The following is a 25,267-nucleotide window of genomic DNA, read 5'->3' as shown; positions in this document are numbered from 1 at the left end:
GTTCTAGACTAAAAATGACCAAATATTCTCAACAGCATCCTTAATTTACATTTGATAAGCTGTTTCTTGGAAAGGTACAAATATAAGAATTACGAGATAAATAATGAAAATAATCTGAACGTTTATTAAAAAAATAAACTACTGGTTAGTGGTACCACTTTTAAAAGAGCTTCTTTTTATACTTTGTAAAACTATAATTGACAATAATAATAAAATAGCAGAATCAATCATCTTTATCTTATTTCCAAGGAATGTTGTTTTTATTGCAGTTTAAGCATTATTTTTGCAGTCATTTATTTGTCACTTAATTGTTGTCTTTTCAACAGTTTTTCCGTTTTCTCAAAGGAGAATTAAAGTAGGATATTGTATATATATTACATTTAAAAAACTCCTCCCCTTTTAGTGACAAGTAGGTTTTAAAAACTACTGTTTTAATTGATGTAATATGTTCCAAGAAATCTATGAAACATGCCCATCTTCAGGAAGGTTTTATCTTGTATTTTAGTGTACCCAAACAAACAGGGCACATATGCCGCTTGAATCTTTTCGACACTTACAATACTAGTGTCCTCGTTTCTTTGACATAAATTTTAAAATGGTGTGAGTTGAGAATTGGTAGCTCAAGGAGTTAAGAGTACTGTACAGCAAAAAGAGTATTAAAAAACAACTCTGGAATGTTGCCAGCCACTTATAATCACTGCTTTCCCTGGTTCTAACATACTTTTTTTAAAAGCCAACCATTGTAATGCTTCCAGACAAAAATCCTGATACTCGGGAGGCTTTAGAAGTACTGTGATGTTCTTTGTAGAATAGCCTTAATTTTAAGATGGTCGGCCTTTGTAATGAGAGAGTCCTCTTGTCTCTACTTTATTCTTTCTAAAAATAGCAAGGAGATAGGGTTTTGTTTAGAGATATTTAATGCAAACTTCACATTTTTATGTATGAATTAGCGATGCATGAAATCTCCAGTCACTTATAAAATGTATTACAAATTATGGCAAGGGCTTATTTATACAAATTAATAAGGCTGAAATGTTTTTAAAATGTGGTTAGGTGGTTATCAAAGAATAAAAAGGGTAAGTATTTTTATATGACTTGTTCTTTTGATGATCTTTTTTGGATAGGTGCTCCTTAATTGATTTTGTCAACCTAGTATTAGAAGAAATGCACAATACGATTCACTCTTCCCTCCCCACCCCTCACTCCCAACACAAAACGTACTTTGTTCTCACTTATACCACATATATACTTCTCCTTACCAACCTTTCTGGGTGATTGCATTCTGAAATGGAAGAAAATCAGAGTCCTTTAGTGATGTTCTCAAATCTTTCTTGTCACTAATAATGTCAGAATTTTTTTTTCCTGTTAGAAAAATATTTTTCTTTCAAAATGCTTCTCTCCAAGTTATCCTCCCCCAATCATATTCTTCATTTTTTTTTCACAAAATGATTTGGGGACAGAAATGTCCCTGTATGAATATGTTTTGCTATGTTACCCCTACGGTATTGATGACTTTTAATGATTTTTAAATAAAAACTTATTTGGGAACTATATATTATTTTCTTCTTTTTCCCCACCCTAACCTCAGCTTATTTTAATGCAGAAGAGTTAATAATAATGAAGTTCATTTACAATAAATGCAAAGGTTTTAATGTCACGATATTTTTATTAGTTTGCAGTTAGCACTGTCAAATGGATATGCCCAGATTCTGAGGCCCATAAATCCCCCTAGGTGTATTTATGATATTGTTTGACTTAGAAAATATGCTGTCACAGGAGATGAGTAATACCCCCAGGTGGTTGTGTTCAAAACAAAGAAAGCTTTAAATCATTTCCATATCTTTGCTCTTCTACCCCAAGGATGGAACAGGAATACAACTTTCTGACATTTTTTTGTCCAGTCATCATCAAACCAACTGTTAACATTAACATATCTCTGTCTTTTGTGTTGTCTTAAGATTTTTCTTACTGAAACTAGGACTTAATGAAAAAAAAATAATACCGGTAGTGCTTCAAAAGAAAGTTTGTTTTCGTATACTATCTCATTTTACCCTCATATCATAAGAGATAAGGACATGTACCATTGTCTTCATTTGAAAAAAATCTGAGCTGCAGAGAAATTGTGATTTGCCCAAGGTTCTCTTAGGCTGCTAGCACAATCCAGGTGTCTGTCTTCCCGTATGGGAAGACCAGTTGTCAAGGACAGAGAGAAGAAGGTAAGGAAGGAAATTAGTATTTAATTGATTCTAGTCAAAGTACTGGACACTTCACTTTAGTACGTCATTTATTCCTCCCAACAACTCTAGAAGACAGGTGGTGATCTCTCTTTTACAAAAGAGCAAGCAAAGGTTCAGAATGTATACCATTATTTTGGGTGTTGTGAAAGATATGGAAATGTTTATCAGACTTGGAACTCTGCTCTTTGTGTGTTTCCTTCAAGGAGGTATTATAAAGACAATTAAGGTATATTAAATAAAGCTATCATAAAGACATATTAAATAATATCTATCCAATAGGATAGTGAGTTTAGGGATGAGAGAGGACTGAAACTTCTTAAGAGTGAGTAAGGCTTATGTTGAGTCTGCAATGATGGCAAGAAATGGTAAGTGGAAGGGAGAGGAAAGAGCAAACCAGAGGAGAAACTGTGAGTGAAGTTAGAGATTGTTCCAGCCAGAGCAGATTGAGTCTTCTGGGGAAGAGAGTGGCATGTACCATGATGATTTCAGCTCTAGCTACGGGAGGCCTTGAAAATATGTGAGAACAAGACCACATGATTTTCACTGAAATTCTTCTGGCTCAAAACATCCCATTTTACAGAAGGGAAACTGAGATCCATAGAGGTGAAATGACTGATGTATAGTCACCAACTTTATAGTTATAGAACTGAAAGGAATAGATATTCTTATTCCTAATCTAGGGTTATTTTTACCCTACTCTATACTTGAAGTTCTTGGTGAAGGGAAGTAGTAAAATAATATTGCTGAGTTCACTGTTTCACATTCAAAAACTTGTTATCGGTAATGATAACAGTCTCTTTAAAAAAAAAAGAGATTTGTACCATTCCATATTGTAGTACTTCTTGTACTTGATAGTTTACAAACTTCAGTTAGTCAAAGCACTCAAAAGACTTACTGGATGATGGAAATGCTATCCTTTTCCATGTTTGTGCTTATCCTCTTTCAGAACCCAAGAAGTCAGCTCTCATTCAATTGCCCTATGATAGACACAATGATAGACACAAATGATAGGAGCATGAAATAAAATGATATAGTCTTTTCAGAGGCAAAGGCATAGTTTAATGGTTCAGGATGTAACCATAGAAGCAAATATGATTCAAATACTAGTTACCATTTTATTCCATGTTATATGCCAGGTGTTCGCAGATGGTCTTTTCTTGTATTAAAAGCTTACAAGTTTGCAAGGTTACCATTATCCTCACATCATGTATGAGGAAACAGAGACTCAGTTAGGTTCTATATTTTTTCCAACATCCCAATATTATTAAGTGGAAAACCTGATTTTGAAACCTGCATTTGTCTGGACTTTAATTACACCACATTTTTTTCTACTATAGCATGCTGCCTCTATTAGATCAGTCATAGCATAAATAAATTAGTAACCAAACTTTTAAGTTTATTTCAAAGTCAATATATACTTACTGTAGAAAGTTAAAAAAAATTCAGATAGATGAAGAAAATGAAACTCATGTAGAAATGTGATTAGCACATTAGTGTATATCTTCTCAGACTTCTCTGGTTCTTGTCTCCATACATTCACCCTGCTGTACTTTTAAAAACTGAATCCATTTAGCCCACTTTAGTCCATTGGCTTAGTTTAAACTATGAGTTAAACTGTCCCCTGTGGTCACAGCTTTAGATAATGATGAAGCAGTCTGGGTTTAGCGGACAGAGCATTGTGGGTAGCAACCAGGAGACCTAGGTTTTAGTTTTGGCTTTGCCGTGGACTTGCTTTGTACCATGACACAAATCACTTCTGCCTCTTAGCAGGGAGGGCTTTAGTTTCTCACAATTAAAATGAGGGAGTTGGATTAGATCTCTATTCTTCCTTCAGGTTTTGATACTTTTTGATTCTCCATTTACTTTCTCATGCTCTGGTAGACCAGTGAGTGAAGAGATCTCTATTCTTTCTGAGAATCATCCAATGGGTTTCTCCTGTAGATAGGTGTTGCCCTATAGAACTGGCAGTGTATGACCTAGTGTTGGTTCCCAAGATGTTTTGGGTCAATGTCATCTGTCCATTTGGATCTTTCAGCAGGGAGGGTGAGAAACTTGGGAATTGGAAAGATGAAAGATATATTTATGGAAGGAACTTTGTGGTGTATATAACTAAAGGTTGGGAGATATGGTAGGTTGATAAAGCCTGATCCTTGGGGGTGCCTTAAATTAGATGGTTCAAATGGATAATTGTTAGTAGGCTATGATAAATGGAGGGGGACACAAAACCCTCCATTTATTTCAGTTCCATCCCTAGAATTTTATAATTCTATAATGATAATAACCATTCTTATTTTGTACCTATTATATGCTAGTTTATATACATATGTACACACACACACACATATGTATATATATAATTTCTAATCCTCAAAACCACTCTGCAAAGTATTATTATTCCTGTTTACAGATGAACCTAAGAGTTGTACAATAACTTGTCTGTGATCACGTAGCTAGTGAGTAGTGTATCTGGGATTCCACACTAAAGTCTAGACCTTACTATTTCATATTTTCTCTCCTGCATCATAGATCTCTGCCTCTTTTGGATCATTCCAACAGCTTAAAAACAGGTCTGATAAGCTCTACCCTAAAAAAAATAGCCTCTTTTAACTATTCATTCTCATCCAATTATGGCCTAATATCTCCATTACCCATAGAGCAAAATTTCTCAGAAAAGTTGTCTGCACATTTCAGTTTATTCCTGAGCCCTCTTGTCTGTCTTCTACTTGTCATTCAACTAGAATTGTTTTTGAAGGTCATTAAAACTTCCATATTACCGAATTCAGTGACTTTTTCTCTTATCTAGTTGCATTCCAAACAGTTGACCACTCTCTCCTGCTTGCCTGGTTTTCTCCCTTGTTTTCCTTGATGGTCCCTTCTTTATCCATCCTCTCAAATGGTGTGTCTAGAACATAGTCCTGGGTCCTCTTTTCTTTCTCTGAACACTCTCCCTAAGTGATCTCATTCTTTACCATGGCTTTAAATACCACTTATATGTAGATGACTTTTAAATTTATAACTCCACCCCAAACTTTTCCTTTGATTTCTGAATTATTATGTTCAACTACCTACTTGACATTTCTGTTAAGATAGTTTACAAGCTTCTTAGACTTAACATATCCCAAGTGGAACTCTTGGATTCCTCCCCAAATTTGTTAATCTTTTCTATCGTTAAATGGTAATATTCTGCCTGTTCATGCCCTAATGCTTGGTCCTTGTGCAAGCCTGTCATTTGTACCTGTTAACTGTAACTTGGAACTGACTAGTTTACTCTCCCTACATGAGTTTAACTACCATCCAGTCCAACTGGGGTTATTGCAATAGCGTCTTGATTATTTTCCCTTTTACTCTTGCCTTCTTCCAAACCATTCTCCATGTAAGCTAGATCAAAATTTTAAACTAGTCTCTTGATTAAAGCCATTTACTACCTTTCCATTGCCTTAACAAAAAATGCTAATTCTTTACCAAGACCTATGAGTCTGTCTTTCTGTGTAGTCTGGTGCTTGCTTTATCTGGCAACTTCACATCATGCTACTTTCCCCCTTATTATTTCCTGTGCCTTAGCCATAATTTTTTAGCACCTTGAACATGCCTAGCTTTTTCCAATCCCAGAATCATTGCATAGCTCTTTTTTTTCTGCCGGAAATACTTAGTCCCCTGTCCCTTGAATGCCTGTTCCATCTCATCCTTTAGATGAATATTGTCACTATCTCAGAGAAGCTATCCCTGACCACATTATTAGAAGGTCCTTCCCTTCTCTTCCATTTTCTTCTATGTTCTTTCTTTGTTTTCATGATAACCCTATTACAAGCTGTGTGTTTTGTGGCATACTTGTTTATTCTTCTTCTCCAACTAGACAGTAAGCTCCATGAGGGTGGGGACCATATCTATATTGTTCACTGTTGTATATTCAACTCCTGTAGTATCCAGTATAGTAGTTGCTCAGTTTGTTAAATGGATAAATAAACATAAAATGAGATTGACAGGTAAGATACCATGTCTCACTGGAAGCCTGGAACCAAACTGTCCACCCACATAATTCAAGCCTCTATAGTTCATTTGTACATTGAACCTGTAAGCAACTTCAAGATTAAGCAAAATGCTGCTGGAGGAAACTTGAATGGCTGGCAGAGATTTGAAAGGCAGAATGAAGGTTCAAGTCTGTGGCTTGAATAGTCAGTGCTTTTCTTACTTATTTTCCATGTTTACATAGGCGTGGGAAGCACACCGAGGGGTAGCCTTGGCCTGGTCTGCTGAGTTTATTTATGAAGATACTCAGATAAGGTTTCTTTAACCTAGTGGTAGGTATAGTCAGTTGACATCTATCTGAACTCTTCACATACCTGTGTTTCAACTGATTTGAAGCTTCTTGGAGGCAGTTTTCATTGTGTTTAGTGCAGTGTGGCAGAATGGAAGGGACTTTTAACCAAAAGTCTGCTTAGGATTTTAGTCCTAGTTCTGATTACTTTGAAATACAAACCAAACCAACATTGAGCCTCTTGGTTTCCTCATCTGTTAAACAAGAGAATTGGACAAGATGGCTTCTAAAGTTTCTCCCAGCTTTGATCATTGTGAAATCTCTACTTCCTATAAAGACATCATGGATGCTGATGCTGGAGGTAAACACAAACACTGCAGCTGTGAGGGCAGCAGACCCTTTCCCCAGTGTCGTTTTCCTGGAGAAGCAGTGAACATGTACCACCTTAACAAGTGATACATTCCGTGGAGATTCTGAGCCTTTCAACTAATCTCTGTTTGACTGCCCTCTGCCTGACTTTTAGTTGATGACAATTGTCCGAGGGAAACATACTTTACAATGTAATGGTCTTGAGCTTTTGATGACTTGTACTTCACCCTACCAAGAATTAAAAGGCGATTCAATTAAGAATAATAAGGACCCCCATTTAAGGTGTGGCACCCCCAAAAGAAGCTTTTTTTTTTTTTTTTACTTTAATGCAAGTGTGAGTGGCTCATTTGGTCATCCAGAGGACTACCTCTACTTAGAGGCAACTGAGGAGCAGAAAAAAGACAGTCAGTGAAGAAGACTTTAAGCCGGTGCATGGTTTTAGTATGAAATTTAGTTTTCATTCAGATGGTAACCATTTGCATCCATTTTTTTTAATTGTTCCTATTATTGGCTAGCTTTTATACTAAATGCTTATTTTACTTATTCCCAAAGCAACTTTTGGGTTGGGTAGTAGTTTTCCCATTGTTATTCCAGATGAAGAAATGAGGTACTTAGGTTAAGTAACTTGCTAAATAAAGCCTGGCTAGCAAGTGATTGAGATGAGATTTGAACCAAGTAAATTATTAATTTTCAGCATTTTAATAGTAGTGAAATCATACTAGGAAATTAATGACACCCAATTCACGAACCAAGATGTGTTCTTTCTGTGTCCTTTCTCTAGAGATATTGGGTATTTTGTTTTCATCCTGTTCTGTCGTTGCCCAGAGAGAAACATTTCGAACATTATAGAAGTGAAATCAAAACTCTAGTTGAAATAATGAACAGTCCTATTTTGTTTGATCACATAGTAGTATTTGGCAAAAGCATGACCCTATTTGTAACTTAGAATCATCCTGACCTGTTGTTTTAAATATTTTAATAACACAGGATTTCCCCTCCTCCCCCAGTGAGGCTCACTTTTCTCCCCAATCACCTTAATTATGTGAGCTAGAATCCTGTTTCTCACACATCTTCAGTTCTCAACCTTGTTAAAATTAATCATATAATCCCCCTTTAAAACATAGTATTAAATCACCATAGTAACACAGTATCCAAGCTTTATAGATAAAACATAACAGCCATAAGAAGGTAGCATTTGGTGTCCCCTTGATAGTTCTATAACTTTTATAGAAATGTGTTCCTTCTCATGGCTTGTTGTAAGGTGGAGGGATAGCATTACTTACACCTGTTTTATTACCATGTTGCTTTTAAATTGCCACCTTCTTTTTGATCACTTTCCTAGTTAAATAAGAACTGTGAGACACTTTCTTTTCTTTCTGAATTATTTTCTTGTACTCTCTACCCTCCAGGAATGGATTTTTTCCTTAAATATGACCAGGAAGGGTCAGTTGACCTTTGTATTGGGATACCTTGAACCTCTCTCTTTAATATTAAATTTCATGTGTGGCTTGTAAAAGGGAGTTTTAGGAAGGTTGACCTATATTTTGAAACATAATTTATATCATATTCAAAGACTCAATTAAGATTCAATTTGAATATTTTGTTAATTTGAATTTATTTTATAAATATAACGTTCATCTTAAAGTTGATAAGTTCTTTTGAATAATACAATTTCAAGTTCTAACATTGTCAGTATGATTTATGCACTAGAATTTGGAATGTTTAAGTTTTTAAAAAGGAATCCAAGATAACTGATAAACTGATTTTAAAGAATGGATTTTTACAATCATTGGCTAACAAATTATGTATGGTTTGTACAGTTTGTGGCTGTATCTCAATAAAACTGCAAAAAAAGTGGATCTTAGACATTTTGTAACTTTTAAGAAAGATAGTTTCTAGATCAGACTGATTGGCTATATTCTTTTTTAAAAACAGATGTTTTCAATTCTGCATTAGGGCTTTTATGTGTGGTTGCTTTTTTTCTTTAATATCCTCCTTTAACATGTTTCCATTTCTTAGAAACCACCTTGTGTTGTTAGACAATTTGATATTACTGTCCCTTAAAATGTAAAATATGTTCCTCTTAAATTCAGAATTATAAGGAATACAGGAATTTAGGAAAGTAGCTGCTAATCTTGACTGTTTTCTTCCCAATTGAATTCTTGTTTTTCCCCTTTTGTATAATTCCCAGATTGTAGCTCTGTTCCCTTGATTCAGTTAGCTAACTATTCTGTACTTTAATATCCTGTTCTGTAAAATGGGACCATCATCTAAATTCCAGAATTGTTGTGAGGGTTCAATGAGATGGTATGTTTCAAGCATTTACCTTTGTGACTGATAGTCATAGACACTTCAGTTCTGCTGTTGCAGTCGCTGTTATTTTCTGAACTAGAGGAGTGACTGGGTGAGCATCATTAAGGGCAAACTGGTCGAGTGGAGTCAGATAGGCCTAGGTTTAAAGTCCAGGTTTTTGCCACTTACCAGCTGGGACCTTAGGTAATGCCTCTCTAGGCTATTTCCTCTTCTATAAAGTGAGGTTAATAGAATGCACCTTTCAGGATTGATGGGATGATTAACAGAGCTACACCAGTGCCTGGACTCAATAAGTGAAGGTATGATAGCTCTGATGGTTTTGATTTCTTAGGTGGTCACTAGAATGGGTTGCTTGCTGTTTTTTTTTTTTTTTTTTAACTAGCTCACAGTCTGTTCCCTTGAAGTGTATAAATTTTAAGGTCATTTATAAAATGAGTTCCACTGAGACAGGAAATGTTACAGGTTCAACGACTTGTTGTGATTAGATACTTTATCAAGAAACTTACTGCACATTCATTTTTCCCTTTGTTCTGTCTTTGCCGCAGCCTCACAGTTAGCCAAGTTGGCCAGAACTTCACGTTTGTGCTCACTGACATTGACAGCAAACAGAGATTTGGGTTCTGCCGCTTATCTTCAGGAGCGAAGAGCTGCTTCTGTATCTTAAGGTAAAGGAAAATGGCTTTTTGACTATTGGCTAGTTCTATGAAACAATGTCAGCTTTTGCATTATTCTTCCATAATTAAATTTTCCAGCTGCTCTTTTTATTTTCCTATCTGTTTCCCATAAGTCACTGCACTTGGGGAGAAGGACTTCAAAATGTTGTTCTTGCACTCTAAGATAATTATATTTATTTATTTGTATCACAGCCCTTGGGTGGGAAAGGGATCATTGCTTCTGTGTAGTATATGGAAGCTGGAGAGTCAGCATGGCTTCAGTTCCTCCTGCTGTTATCTGGAGCTGTCAGAAATTAGCCTGTTAGGCTTTCCCTTGGACGTTTTGTGTATGTAAGATATTAATAAAGTATGTGTCTGTAGCTAGGGATGTCTTGCAGACACTGATGGTGCCCCCCTTAAAGTAACACACTTGCCCCTTTGGGTCAATGAGTGAGTAACTGTTTCCCAACTTGGCTACCTCTGTAGAGGTTTGAAAAAAAGTACAGAATTCTGTAAGAAGCCTTCTTGAGGTCTTCCAAAATCCCCTTCATATACCAGAGCCACACTTGCTTAATGCTCTGTTTCCTCCTGCCAGAGGGATAAGGCATGTTCTGGGGTGGAAGGATGTGTGGAAATCTGATTTTGGAGCTGCTGGCTCCGTGGGTTCCTGCTGGGAGCCTCCTGAGGGGGAAGTAAAGGCATCTCACACGCTCTCCTTTCCATCTGCCTCAGTTAACTAGGTGTCAGAGGGGCCTGTCTCCTGTCTCTCTCTGCTCATGTGGAGCAGCCCAGGACAGAGTAGCAGGGAGGCGCTCCTGACAAAACACGGGTCCCCAGTCTTGGGCTTGGGCCTGGGGATAAAAGGCCAGACCCTCTGAATTCCAGAAGAAGCTAGTTCTCTGGTGTACTAGTCTCTGCAATTTCTTCTTCTTCTCACCAAGAAAAAAAAACAGACTTTTTGAAGTTTCTTTGCTCATCAATTGTCAGTCTGGACCGCTCCACTTTTGTGTTTCTCCACGCAAATCTTAATTTTATTGTTTTTATTATCAATGAAGTTACCTCTTCCTCACCAACCATAGCGACTGTAACTTGGGCAGCAGACAATAACAGCTGTAAAGACCCTTGGGGAGGAGGGACAGGCTGGCTGCTTTGGAGATTAAAGTGTGTACAGCTGTTCTCAAGCACATCCCAATAGCTCTGGTCCAAGAATTACCTGCCCAGAGTATTGGACTTTTATGTAAACTTAAAAAAAATTTAACAGCATTGGCCTTTTTTTAATAAGAAAATTTTCTCTTTCATTGTTGTCTAATGTTCTATTGAAGCTTTGGCCAGTACACTGCATATTTATATGTATTCATTTGGAGGAGGTGAGGGCTCAAACAAATTCTTTAAGCTTTGCACAAAGGGACCGCACCTCCCCCAACCTCACCATAATACTTTGAGTTACAATGTTTTTCCATTTCAGGCTGGGGTAAATATATGTATGATTGGTGGGAAATGCTGAACTGCCACTATCATACTCAGCATAGTTCTGAGAGTGAAAACTGTTAACTTAAAATTTAAAACTTGGTGTCCTTTGATTCTGCTCTTTGACTTCGTGTATGTGTAGGGTTGTGGCTCTCATGTATATGAGAAACTAGTTGAGCAGGCTTTATTGCTTCATCATTAGAGTAAAAAAAGCAGCAATTGGTGTTTTCTATCTGTTACACTGACTTGGAAGTATGGAGAAAACTTGGTGGGTTAATTTATTCATTTGTTTGTCAGCCCCTTAATTGAACTGCTACTATTAGCTAGTCTCTGTCCTTGAACAGTTTACAGGACTGGGGAAACAGATAATCACCTTACAGTATGCTATATATAATATAACAAAATGATCCCATGGCATAGTGTCTTCTCTCTGTTGATTCTCTAGTGCCAGAGGATAATGACTATGGTAAGAAATAGACTCCTATATGAATTCAAGAACGTGCATTTTATGGGAATTTTACATGGGGGGTAGGGGAAAGCTCTCTTTCTTTTATCCAGTTTGTGCATATATAAAGGACACACACACAGTGTCACTTCCCCTGTGTTTGGTTTGGAAACATTACTGGGTTGAGGGTAGCATGTGAATGGAAGAATCTGCTATTAACCTTGGATAATAATTTAATGTGTCCAAGTGAGAATGGAGAGATCTGCTAAAAGAATGAGGGTATAAGTTGGGTATAAGTTAGATCATTAATTGTCCCCTTTCTCTTTTGCAATTTAGTCACCTTCCTATCTTTAGATGCTTTCTCTTTCATTAGCAGTGTATGCCCAGTGCTGCAGCTGAAGTCTCCTCATGAACCACCTCTACTTGTGCTATACATTCTTCCATTATCAGATATAGTTCCCAGGGAGGGAGTCCATGTAGGCATAGGCTCCTCTGTTCTAGGATTTAGGATCTTAGGGTCTTTAGGATTCTCCTCTCTGCCACCTTGGCCTGATATCCCAAGCTTACATGCTTCCTGATCCATATGAACCACTGTGTACTTTCTCTGCCATCACACATCTACCCATCCTTTCAGATTCAGTATAGATGCCTCCTTGGAGCAGACTTCTCCAGTGCAGAGGTAATCATTTCCCCCTGCTCTGCTCCCGGCATGCTTTGTATACTTCAGCCACACACTCATAAGCCTTGATTTTCCTTTCTGTTTCTTCCATTGGATGGTAACTTTTTAGGGGTGAAGACTGTGTCTTAATCAACTTTGTATTCCCAGCACCTTACTATTGTGCTTAACCAAGATATTCTGTGCATGGTTTTCAGAGAAAGAGGAGTACATCAAGAATGAAAGAACAGGGCCTGGAAGGCTCTTAGTGAGAGGACAGGACCTCATAGGGCCTGGTTCAAAGAAAAAAAATATGAAATACAGTTATTGGCAGAAGTATAGTTCATATTACCAAACCTGTCTCATATTAGTTGTAAGAGGGACACCTTAAAATCTCACAGTGGAAGTCCAGTGTTGACTGATGGGCATTATGTTCATAAAGGACTATTACAAAATTAAAACTTAATTTCACAATGAAACATTCTTAGAAATCTTTCAAAACATGTAATTTATTTATTAGGGCCATTTTTTTTTTTTTGGTCTAGTCCTTCCTATTAGAATGTAAACTCCATGAAATAAAGGAATTTGTATCTGTTTTGTTCACAAATACATCCAAAGTATATAAAAGAATGCTTGGTTTAGTGGGCACTCATTAATTCTTGTTTTATGGAGGAATTAATCCTTTGGAAGTGAGCCCTGTGTTTATTTTTAAAAATAAAAATGTTGGTTTGAACTCTTGTCACCAGTTCACCTAGACAGAAATGTAAGTTATACATGAGTATAAACAAGTCCATTACCTAAGTACCACCCTATATAAAGTAAAATGCATTTTTTTTCCTTCCACAGCTGGTTAGTTCCTGCCATTAAAGAATCCTTATTTCTCCTTGAGATTTGCTGTAATATTATTTAACTGTTTGCTGGATGGTAGTTAATACTAGATTAAAAGCACCAACTAGGAGAATAATAATTATTGGTAAATTAGTTGTTCTTCATTATAAACTCAGAAATATGAGAGAATATTTTAGCATTTTCAGATAATACCAACTGAGTGTGATATGAGGTATTCACCTCTTGAAACTTTACAGGGTTATAAAACACAGTGACTTAGAAGCACATTTTTTTCTTAGCTTTAGATTTGCCCAATCAAGGCCAAAACTGTGATGCTACTCATATAGCCAACTTCTGGTTTGGGATCAGTAGAGGGAGGACATGAGTTCAAAGCCATAAGATTTGGAGGGATTATGGGAGAGATGCCATATAATAATTAAATTTCTTTCATTTTTATAAAAGAACTTGAAATGTATTTGTGTTCTACAATTTTCTACTTTATTTTTAAGTAACTTATTTGAACTCCTGCCAAAGCTTACGTAACTATCCCTGTAATCAAATTAAGCCATTTGGAACCTGTTATATATTTTGGGAGGTAGTATTCATCAAGGTATTATCTAAAAATTTTCTAGTTTAACACTTTTAATTTTTAATGTTTATTCTACTAGTAAATATCTGAATACCTAGTATATATCAACAACAAGAAATAAATGGCACTTGGTCTTTGGTCTTTTTTACCCCAAAGCTCATTAAAATAGTTGTAAAGATCTAGTCCCAGTCCCACATTTGTGAACTGTTCAGATATTACATTCATCTGGTATTTTGTTGACTGAGCTGTCTGAACTTTGTATTACAAAATGAAAACGGTAATATGCATTTTTTGTCAATTACCAAATATAAAATTTAATATGCTTTTGGTGTAATGTCCCTATATCACCTCTGATTTCGATGCCCCATCCCCTCCCACTTTACTTCTGCTACCCTTACTGTCTTAGGAGCCTCTCAGTCCTTGGGAAGGGAGCATGTAAACAAGTAATTAAAATATAATGTGATAAATGCTATTTAAAATGTATATGCAGTGTTCTTTGGGGTCACAGATTAGGCAGCACCCATTTCTGACTTGGAGAGTCACAGAAAGCGTTGCTATTTGATTCTAGTTAAATTTGGTCTTATAGAATGAGTGGGGCTGGCCTGAAGAAGAATGTAAGAAAAGCTTGTTAGGCAGTGAAAACTGGTGTGCTAAGGTTCAGAGAAATGTAAGGAATAACAAGATGAAAGAATGAGAGGGCACTAGCAGGAGATGATGCCACAAAAGTCTTGGGGCCCGATTGTGATCACCCTTTTGAGACATGCTCAAGATGTGAATTTATCCCATAGGACATGAGGTGCTAGTAGATGGTTTGGGGCAGGTGTTAGAAATACTGATGTTTGCAGGCAAGAGTAAAGTAGCTTTTTGTATGTGTAATTTCTGTCTCCTCATACTTGGGTTTTCTGGTCATTGTTAGAAGTGGAGTTGCACATCACTTAGGGAGTAGCAGCCTGATGTAGATTGGATTTTTCAAACCTTAACTTGAGTTGAGTTTACTTTTATTTAAACATGCTTAATAAAATATGTACCTGGGCCTTTGTTGGACAGTGATTGTCCTTCTTTTCATGCTAGTTGGCATATGGACTTGTGTTTAGACATTGATTGTGTTAAGTGAGAACAACTGTTGATTCCTTTTTTCATCTATGTTGTCCTCATGTTTACTGTAAACAGGGAAAAAATCTCAGTTTTTGATACAAAGAGAAAAAGAAGTGAGAGGTAAAAAGGAGTCCAGTTTTAAGGAATTTGGCTTCCCTGTCTAACTGTTCCAGTAGTTTTTAAACAACACATGCAATTCAGGAGAAAAATCAAAGGACTGTTTTCTCAGGCAGGTGTGGTGGCAGAAGCCTTTTTGAATTGTGTTAGCTGCCTTAGTGTAGAATAAGTGTATGGGAGTGGGGGAGGGTGTTGGAGAGGTGGGCTGTGGGGACAACTCCCAGATTTTTACCTTGAAAGCAGTTGCTGTTGAAGTATTCCAGAAACAGATGGACTCTCCTATTCTTGTTTTAAGTTATTTATGGTTGCCTCGCCCAAGTGTACCGTGCTATACAAAAAGATACATCCTGGTGTTCAAGGGCAATTTGGGCATTGTAACTGCTGCCCACCCCCCACCCCAGGGCAGAAGAAATTGGCCTTTTTTCCCAATGCCTTAAATGCCATTTGAGAAATCTTGATCTTTCATAATAGTTAATGGAGGACTTTCCTCTGCCTTTCAAGTATTTCTGTCTTTCTAGAGCTGTTTGATTTCTTTTTAATTTCTCCCCTTAAAAGTAAGTTGAAGGGCAGTGTGATGGTGGCTTAGTGGCAGAATTCTTGCTTGCCATGATGGAGATCCCGGTTCAATTCCCGGTGCCTGCCCATGCCAAAAAAAAAAAAAAGTAAGTTGGGTTCTATGTTGTTGTTGTTTTCTGGATGGTCAGTTGTGAGAAGGCCCTACTGCTATGGCACATTTATACTTCCATCCAGTGTGAGTCCTGGCACATGCCTTTTGTCAGAAGCCAAATCCATGGGGTAGTTCTTTGGAGGGTCTGGTTTACTAGGCCCAGAACCATGTCTGAGGTCCTCAGTATTTTGAAAGATTTGCATGGGGGTTGTGCTCATCAGAACATCACTTTGTGGGAGATTATAACTTTCTTCCTTAATTGACAAAAAAAAAAAAAAAAATAAAGTGGTTGGGGAATGCTGCATGTTTTATTTCCGTACAAACGCCTTCATGCTTAAAAACAGATAATCCTCTGGGGAGCCACAACTCAACAATAGTAACAAGCTGTACAATTTAAAGAAAAGCACCTTTGCTAAGAAGAAAGGGAAATAAATAAAACTGCCCTTGCTCTCCTAGTGACCTCCTGTTTGAAGTTGATTTTAGGGGTGGGAAGCTGGACAGTTAGAGTGGCAGTGATCCTTGTGCCAGCAACTTCAGGGCTGTCCACCATAAGAGGAAGATTCTTTTCTCCTCTTGGTAATTTTTAAAGGAAACCAGCATGCCTCAGCATTCCCTCAAGCAGCCTGAGCAAGGGTTGTGGATTTTTGAAACTCCAAGACTTTGGCTAAAAGAAATTTTTTCATTTTTAAGAATAAATGAGTCATGGACCTTACAAGAGGCATTGCGTTTTCTCATTCTGTTTTGACAGCAGAGCATTTTCTTCCCTTAATGCTCATGAAGCTCAGTATAGAGTGAGTGGTAAGTGAAACCACCTTAGGAACTCCAGGAGTGCTGTTTTGTTTTGTTTTTCTTCCGCTAACCTCACTTATCTTGCTACCCCTAGCAACTGCTGATGATGGTTAAGGTTAAACTCCATTTTTGTACATCTATAGACTGAATCGGAACAGCTCACTACAGAGGATTTGGAAGAGAAAGGACAAATTAGCATTTTGCAGCATTTATTTATGTCAGGTGGTTTGTATAATTTTAATGTATTCTTACAGCAACCTTATGACATTGGTTAGAGATAAAGGGGTTGAAGCTGAGAGAGGTACAGTGCCTTGTTCAAGATCTCATGGGCATTAAGTGAAGGAATCTGGTTTGGAAGCATAATCTGACTCAAACCTCATATTTTCACCTGGATCAGGTTTATTTCTGGTAACGTTCTTTTGGCTCTGATTCAAGACTTCAAATTTTACTTTCCTGCCGCCAAAACAACCTTTACGGGTTTCAAAAGCTTGTTTGTCTCTCTGTAGATGTTTAGTTAATAAGTGCCATTAATGGGTAGTTTGCCTTCATGGAATGATCTCAGAGGTGAGAGCTTAGAGAAATAATGTTCTTCAGCCCACCCTCATGTTCTTAATGATGAAAATGAAGCCTGAAGAGGGAAGATTTTTGACCCAGGTTTTTTAGCTGGCTAATGGCAGTCTCTTAACCCTTAATCCGGGGTTTTGTGTATGATACTCCAATGATTCCTCTAACTCAAGAGAATGAGTCAAAACCTACTTGGAACTGTTTTTCAAGATTCAGTAGTTAGCATCAAGGAGACACATTGCCTTCTGGCCAGCGTTATTGCAGCTCTATGTGCATAACCCAAGTGTGTGATTATAGGGTGAAGAAAATGATCAGTTCTGTTCAAATATGACGTAGGGTGTGTTTGAATGGAAAACCAGTAAAATTAGCTTGCCTTCTGAAAGAGTCTAAGAATTTCACACAAGGGTCCCTCTTTAGGAGGGGGAGAAGCATTCTACAGGAGAAACGATTTGGAATTTTTTGGTTGAGTTTGAATGTCCTCTATTAAATCAATATTATTGGACCTCCCTCCAAGCAAACTTTGCCTTCCTTCAACAGCGACAACAAATGTAAGGCATTATTGAGCCTTATCTTTGCTTTTCACTGGACAGGAGGTAGGAAAGAAAATGACTCAGTATGCTTCATATCTACAGTTCCCCTTTGGATCTGAGCTGCTTGCTTTTTTAAGAACAAGATTTGTAAATACAAAAAGGACTCCGAATTTAGGTTATCTGATCTGTTCAGTGTCCAGTTGAGAAGCAAGAGCAATTCTAGCATTTCTCCCTCAGAAGACTGTGAGAGAATACAGCATAATTTTCCAGAAGAGAGATCATTGTGCCATCTGAAATTTGGAGATAACACAGTTCTGTCAGTTATTTAAGAGGTTGTTAAAATTTTGAGATTATGAAGGTATACTTCCTGGTTAGAGGAATATAAAAAACTGGAGAAATAAAAAAAAAAATCCATCATCCCACTTCACACCACACCTATAATGACTTTCTGTTGAGTTGGAGTCATGCTATAGGTATAGTTTTGTATCTAGCCTTTTCATTTATATTATAAGCATCTTTACATATCATTAAACATTCTTTCCTGAGCTGTTTTCAACTACATAATTTATTTGTGTGAGATTGATTCATAAGAGGAAAAGCAGTTATCTGAAAAAATTTTTTGCTAACATTTATGATCTTTTAAAAAATGCATTTGTTGTATTTCTCGTTCAGCTAATTACTCTGGTATTTTTATTTTTAAAAAATCTCAGCCACTTTTTATCTTAATGTCTGACTTATTATCTGATTTTTGACAATGAAGAATAGCTATTAGCTTCTAAAAACAATCATTGTAAAAGTATGGCAATAGTATCAAAAGTTTTAGTTAAATTAAGAGGCATATAATGTATTTATTTTATTTTTTCCTTTCTATTTTTCATCTGTATTTTTACGTATTTGAAGTCAGTAATCCTTTTAATAGCATAGTTGTATTGTGAAATGCAAAAAATAATGTAATGTAAAAGGAAATACTCTTAAAGTTAATATAGATTTTGATTTTTGAATATATTACATTCTAAATGAAAGCAAATTAGACATATCTTAAAATTTTATGTTGGAACTTATATGTTTGTAAAAGTTGTAGAGAAAGTTAAATTCTGTATTGCAGTATGCAATGAAAATTGAATAGGGTTTTATTTCCTAATCTTGGGACTTAAAACTACCAGCAGATTTAGGGAAAACCAAAGGCAATTGCCGTCCTTTAATTCAATTCACAAGTTTTAGACTGCCACATGGAGATTTTTAATCCCTTATCTATAGTACGAAGCAATATTTATTACAAAATTAATTCTGAGAGGCATCATTTATGATTTCTAATCCATTCTATTTCAGATGCCTTTGAAGTAAAGTGGGTGGAGCCTTGCATGTGAGGTTAATTGTTCCATTGTTCATTTATTCAGTCTGGTATTTTAACTAGCTCTTTATGTGTATTAATGAGCCCAAAATGCAGTGAAAAATGCTTGGCTCTCAAAACTTGACATTAAAAAAATTTTTATTTAAAAATGTTAGGGGGGAAAGAAGCTGGGTAAACTTCATTGCCCTATAGTTTATTGCCACCTAAGCTCTTGCAATAACTGATTCCTTTTTTTTTTTATTATTTTCGTTTTGGGTGCATAGGAAAACAAATCTTTGGGGGGATAAAAAAACAAACAAAAGACACAACAAAAAGCCACTGCAAACAAAAACGACTCCAAGTCAAAAAGACTCTTTGGAATGTATATTTCCTGGTATACACTTTTTGCTGAGCTTTGATGTTTACTGTTGCTCCTGTAAAAAAGAATAGTTGTAGTTTTGGACACCAATTTTAGAGAAATTTTAGTTTTCACTTTTTTTTCATTGGTCTATGAAAATATACTAAATGTTGATCGTCTTCATTGAGCAAAGATAACCGTTATCTCCTGACCACTGAAAATAATTCTTATGATACCTTTTTCCTTTTTGCTCTTTATTAAAATTTCCAGAGATTATAATGTTAGGTCTTTTTATTTTAATGGATAGTATAACTTTCATATGGTAGGACTTTCCTGAGCTTGTCATATCCTCAGATTCAGTACTTGTTGAATTATAATGGAAAGGACGTTGATGCTATACTTTGTTTTTTAAAAAGTTTCTTTTTAAAAATTGGATTTGTAATAAATATCTTTTCACTTACTCGTCATTCCTCTTTGTCACAGTTTACTTGGTGGTAAATTGAGGGTTATAGTAATTCAGAGTATCAATGCAAAGGATAAATAAGACAGTGTTTGATAAAGTTCTTTGTTGCCTCTGCTATGCAAATGTTTAAATCAGCTCTGCCTTCGTTTTGCAAATTGTAGGATGTAACCTACAAACAGAAAAGAGCATTGGATTTAAATATATATAGTTACATACACACACACACACACAAGTACATATAAAAAATTATATGGCAAATAGCTGTGTAATCACCATCTAGGTTAAGAAATCGCCCGCACCCCAGAAGCTGCTAGATTCCCTTCTTCAAATATGTCCTCTCTCTCTCAGTCCTGCCTATAAGTAGCTACTCTCCTGATTTTGTTAGAAATTTTCTTTACTTTTTAATAATTTTCACCTTTATCTAAATAAGAGTATAGTTTTACCTGACTTTGCACTCTGTATGAATGGAATTATGCAATATGGGATCATTATTTTAAGTCTTTTGTGTAAGTTTTGAGCTTCATCCTTGCTGGTACTTATAGTTGTGTTTGTTTTGTTTGTTATGTAGTGTTCCATATATTATGACCATATCAGAATTTGTTTATGCATTCTACTGTAAGTGGCTGTTTGGGTTGTTCGCAACTATTATGAGCAATATAGCTGTGAACATTGTTGCATGTGTATCCTGGTGCATGTGGGCTTCTTCGGTGTATAAATTTGGGAGTCTAATAGTTGGGTCATATAGGATGTGCATGTCTTCACTTTTTTTGGATAATGTCAAATTATTTTCTAAAGTGATAATGCCATTTTATGGTTCTACCAGCTGTGTGTGAACTTTCCCGTGTCCCCATGTTGCCACCACTTGTTCCTTTCTTTTTAAAGAAGGCATGCCAGCATGCTCTTTTCTCAGAGCCCGTGAGATCTAGGTGCTGTTGTCCTTCATTATTTCCCTGATGAATAATCTGGCCTTTATTGTACAAGGGAAAATACAAGGAGTTGTACAAGGGAAAAAGTTGATCATACCTGACAGGTAAATGAAGTATAAGGTGGCATGGCATAAAGTGTGTTAGTCTGAAGTCAGAGGAGGGCTTGCATCCCAGTCCTGCTGACTTTAAAGTGTGCCTTTGGGTTCTCAGTTTACTCTTTCTGAGCCTTAATTTCCTCATATGTACCTTTTTTTTTTTTTTGAATGATGATTTGAGATAATATAGGTGAAGGATCTTGGCAAAGTACTCACTGGCACCTGACAACATCCCATAGTGAAGTAGTTATTAATAGATGAGTAGATAAATTCTAACAGGTACATGCCATTGTCATAGATGATATCTGTGTAGGCATGCATGTAACCAAGTAGACTTGAGCCTTGATCCTGTTCACTTGAGGATTCAATGAGATGGGCCCTTACGTACTCTTGGCTAGGTATAAAATGGTCCCACATTCCCGAAAAACAGTCACCAATGTATATTTGAAAACTTTAAAATGGTTCCTAAGGAAAAATTAGTAGCGTATGTCTATACATATGTATATATACATATATGAGGATGTTGATTGTAATATATAGAATGAAAAATTAAAAATGACTTAAAGGCCCATAAATAGGGACATAGTTAAATTTAATTAGATATTGTATATCCATTAAAACCATGTCTTTGCTGAGTATTTAATAACATGGAAAACATCCAGGACATAATGCTGTACAAAAAGGCAAGAGTCAAATTTTTACATTGAGATGACCTCAATTTTGTAAAAAATTCATAGAAGAAAGGCTGATGATCAGATGCCAAAATATGAACAAAAATAATAGGTAACAGGATTGTGGGTGTTTTAATTTTCTTCTTTGTATCTCTTGTATAAGGTAATTCTTTTGGCAGTTTTATTCTGTCAAACTCAGTCCAAGTGTTCATTGAGCCACAGTTTATATATTTTTTAATTTGGAAAAATTATAGCTGCCTTTATGCAGCATATGACTTCAAATATGAAATGCCACAAACTATAGTACTGTAAGTACCAAGATAGTGACTGACAGTCTAATATTTGGTTGTTTCTTCCTAAGTTTGTGGAAAAGACTTGGGCTATAGAATCAGGACTTGTGTTCAAATTTTTATTCTACCTGTTACTAGCTGTAGGGTTGTAAACAAATCGTGTTACCTTTCTGAGCCTCAAGTTTCCTTATTCATAAAATAGAAAATTCTTCCCATGATAGCTGTGAGGATTAAGTGAGATTTTTTTATGGACACACATGAACAGTGCATGGTATATTTTTGGTGCTCTATCGGAGGGAGTCATGTCATGTTGTCTGAGAAGATTTAAAAATACCATTTGTTATACAATGCACTGTTGATATCAAAACAGTTTTTCAGAGGGGGGAAAACTGTATTAAAATTTCAGATTGATTGAAAGAAGCATCTTGATTTCAGAAACATTAAAAATGAATTGAAATGCATCTGAATTGAGGAATGATTGTATTAATTTCACAGTGGGATATCTAGCATCTGTCTTATAGCTTAGCACTGCTCTCCCTTCACCTAGTTGACCTTTTATGTTCTCAGAAATTTTTATCTTATTTGTGTAAAATAACTAGAAATCTATTTCCAATATGTGCCTCGAACCCTACTTTTTATGGCCTCAGAATCTCTGTCATAACCTGTTTTATGCTTTCACAAACTGAGCCCCTGGAGAGCTGTCTGCACTTTTCAGTATGATCCAACTGAATTCCTTCCCTTCCCCACTCGAGCCCTTTGATTTGCCAGGTTTTTGTTCATCTGTCCTAAGGATGGACTGAGATTGCTGAGCATGGCCTCTCTTGTGGTGAAAAGTGAGAATTGTTTTTAATTGGGCAGAAACATGTGGAAGGATCAGGAATATCTCAAGGGATTACAGAAAAATTCCAAATTTGTACTTCTTACAGCTTGTGTTTAGAACAGGGTCTGCTGGGAATAAATGTTAGTTAGTGTGGCCTGTGACCTTAAAAACTGCTGACATGGACTTCAGCCAGAAACTAGCCACAGACCTCCTTTGTTAAACTCATTCATAGCTCCTTGAAAACTCTAGTCAGTGAAAGTTGCCAGCTCCAATCTAAGCATAGCCTTTTTTTTTTTTTCCCATGCTTTGGAAACAGAGGACGCCCCTTAACCAGCAAGCCTTCTTTAATAGGACTACATGGCCTAAACGCAATTGGAATTGACAACTTCCTGGCTTGGGTTTGCCAACTGGCAGGGCCCGTGAGGCCGAGGGGACAAGCAGCGTCGGGGAGCTGTGCACTTGTGTTTGTGTATGTGCAGAGAAGACTGAACTCCAGAGCACTGTGATACATCCCCCCTCACTCTAAAAGCTGCACTCTGACCTAGATCAGACCTGTCTTCCAAGGGTTCTGGCTGGGATGGACGATTTAGTATTATCTCTCAATATTTTCTTTTTAAAGGAAAGGAAAGAGAAAATAACTGCCCTTTTCTTTTTTCGATGGTGATGAACCTGGCCTTTACTCTCTCCCCTCAAAGTCCCCATTTAATCCTCTTTTCATCAGTGTTGTGCTGCTTCAATATACAATGAAAGGCTGAAACTAAGATTTGGGAAATTATCATTTTGGGGGATGGTATTCGGCACCCACCCACCTTGGAGCTTTACTTAACAACTTTTACAGTTTCCGGTCAAGCTGTAAGGTATCTAGGACATCCTTCCATTTTTACTTATTGAGGAAACTGAGGAATGAGGAGGTTAAGCAGTTGCTTTTCCCTTGCTCTCTATCAAAGGGAATCATAAGAAAAGGCCTTAAACGGTTTTCTGCCTTTGAAAACCAACAGTAATTGAGATTGGAAACTAATATTTTCCTTGGTTCTTATCTTTAACCTAAGAGACCACATTATATGAATTTAAAGACAGGGAGGCAGAGTATATATTTTTAAATGAATAAATTAGACTAAAAAGAGAAAGCAGTTATTCTGCTTACAAAGTTTATTTATTGTAATACTGTTGATGGATAGAGAAGCTATCTTAGTTATCAGTTACAATCTTGAGATATCCAGTCATGTCAGTTACCTGTTTATTTAACCATTTGGAAAAATGTGATTATTGGGGAAATATTTATTTTCAGTTATGTTGATGAAGTCTTTATTTTTGACATAAATGTTCTAGCAGACTCATAACTAAAAGTTGCTGCGATTTGGTGAGATTTCCAGGCATGTGTTAGATAAAGAAAAATTAATGTCACATTGGCCTAGGAGTGAGTTATACTGGCCTAGGAATATAGAAACTTTGAAAGGAGAAATGATAAAATTTCTTAGAAAGGGTATAAGAATTTAGATGCACTTGGGATAGAACACATAAAAGTAACTGATCTGTAGTAGGGGTTCCGTAAGTACTTGTTGAATTAAAGTCGATGAAATAACTTATTTCCTAACCCCAATATTTGCCTGCCCACATCCAAGTGTAAAAAGTTCCCTTCCTTTAACACCTATTATCTTAGAGCATTTTTCCTCCCTTAGAAGGTAGTTGATGTCATACTGTTTAATTACTTAGTGTCCTAAAGTGAAATTTATAGATTAAAATTCTGGCTTATTAGTCATGTGACTTAAATCACTTGACTTGCCTGATCTTCATTTTCCACATCTTTAAAATAAAAATAATGAGACCTACTTTGTAAAGTTAGCATTGTATGTAAAGATTTTATATAAAGCACCTAATTTAGGGGTTAACAATGTAGGTTTTCTTTAAGAAAACAAAAAACTTAGAAAGGAACTCTTTTTTCACAATGTGCTTCTCCCCTGGTCTCTATCAAAGGGAACCATCAGAACAAGTCCTAAACAATTTGTTACTCTTAGACATCACCCTACTTATTTAGGAAGAGCAGTTCTTCTGTAGAACAGGTAAGAAATATAGAAAGTGTCCTAAACTCTAAATAAAAAAATCTTTAGTAGTCTATGGAAATTGTTTAACACTTGTTTTCTTTTCCTGTGCAGTTTGCTGAGAGCAGATTTGATTGTTAGAAAATATATTTATAGATAATTAAGAAAGCCAGATTCTATTTTTGCTTACTTTTTTTTTGACAAATAGAAAGATGGTATCAGAACCTTAAGCAATACAGAGAATTATGGAGAATTCTTTGAACTTGTATTAAGAGTTCCCTTTTCTGTACCAGTGGTCAATGAGAAGGAAGGGTAAGAAGTATGGAAGGTATGAGTTTTTCTATTTATTTACTTTTTCTGGAGTGATACAAATGTTCTATCACCATGTATGGACTGTAGATGTGTGAAGATTTCTCAATAAAATCATATTAAAAAAATTTATTCTGCAAAAAAAAGGAGTTCCCTTTCATGCACAATTTTACTATAAGTGTTCCTATCCTTAATTACATTTAAAATTGTTCTATAAGAATTAATTCTAAAAATCTCCCTCATGTGAGCTGATGAATCCATTGAGCTTTATAACCTCTGCATACAAGTTTTTGTGAATAGCAAATTACATGAAGCCCTTTTTTTTTTGTTGTTTTCCAACATGCCAGGAGATTAAGAATGTACTCTGGACAAGGCATGCGTGCGTGTGTGCAT

General features: G+C 36.2%; 1 protein-coding gene across 11 annotated transcripts in view; it reads left to right on the top strand.

Annotated features, from left to right (window-relative positions):
* Window positions 1-25,267, top strand: part of DENND1A (DENN domain containing 1A) — a 665,083-nt gene that overhangs the window by 246,705 nt on the left and 393,111 nt on the right. For all 11 annotated transcript variants that reach the window (XR_013169077.1, XM_077144365.1, XM_077144376.1 and 8 more), the window contains one exon: window positions 9,720-9,839. Coding sequence is in view for 10 of the 11 variants with exons in the window: in XM_077144365.1 (XP_077000480.1) it covers window positions 9,720-9,839 (120 nt within the window). In the remaining variant the exon portion in view is untranslated. The remainder of the gene's footprint in view (window positions 1-9,719; window positions 9,840-25,267) is intronic.

The sequence above is a fragment of the Tamandua tetradactyla genome, chromosome 2 (genome assembly GCF_023851605.1).
Source record: "Tamandua tetradactyla isolate mTamTet1 chromosome 2, mTamTet1.pri, whole genome shotgun sequence".
NCBI lineage: Eukaryota > Metazoa > Chordata > Mammalia > Pilosa > Myrmecophagidae > Tamandua > Tamandua tetradactyla.
Note: the sequence above shows the minus strand (reverse complement) of the source record. Positions and strands in the feature narration are given on the sequence as shown.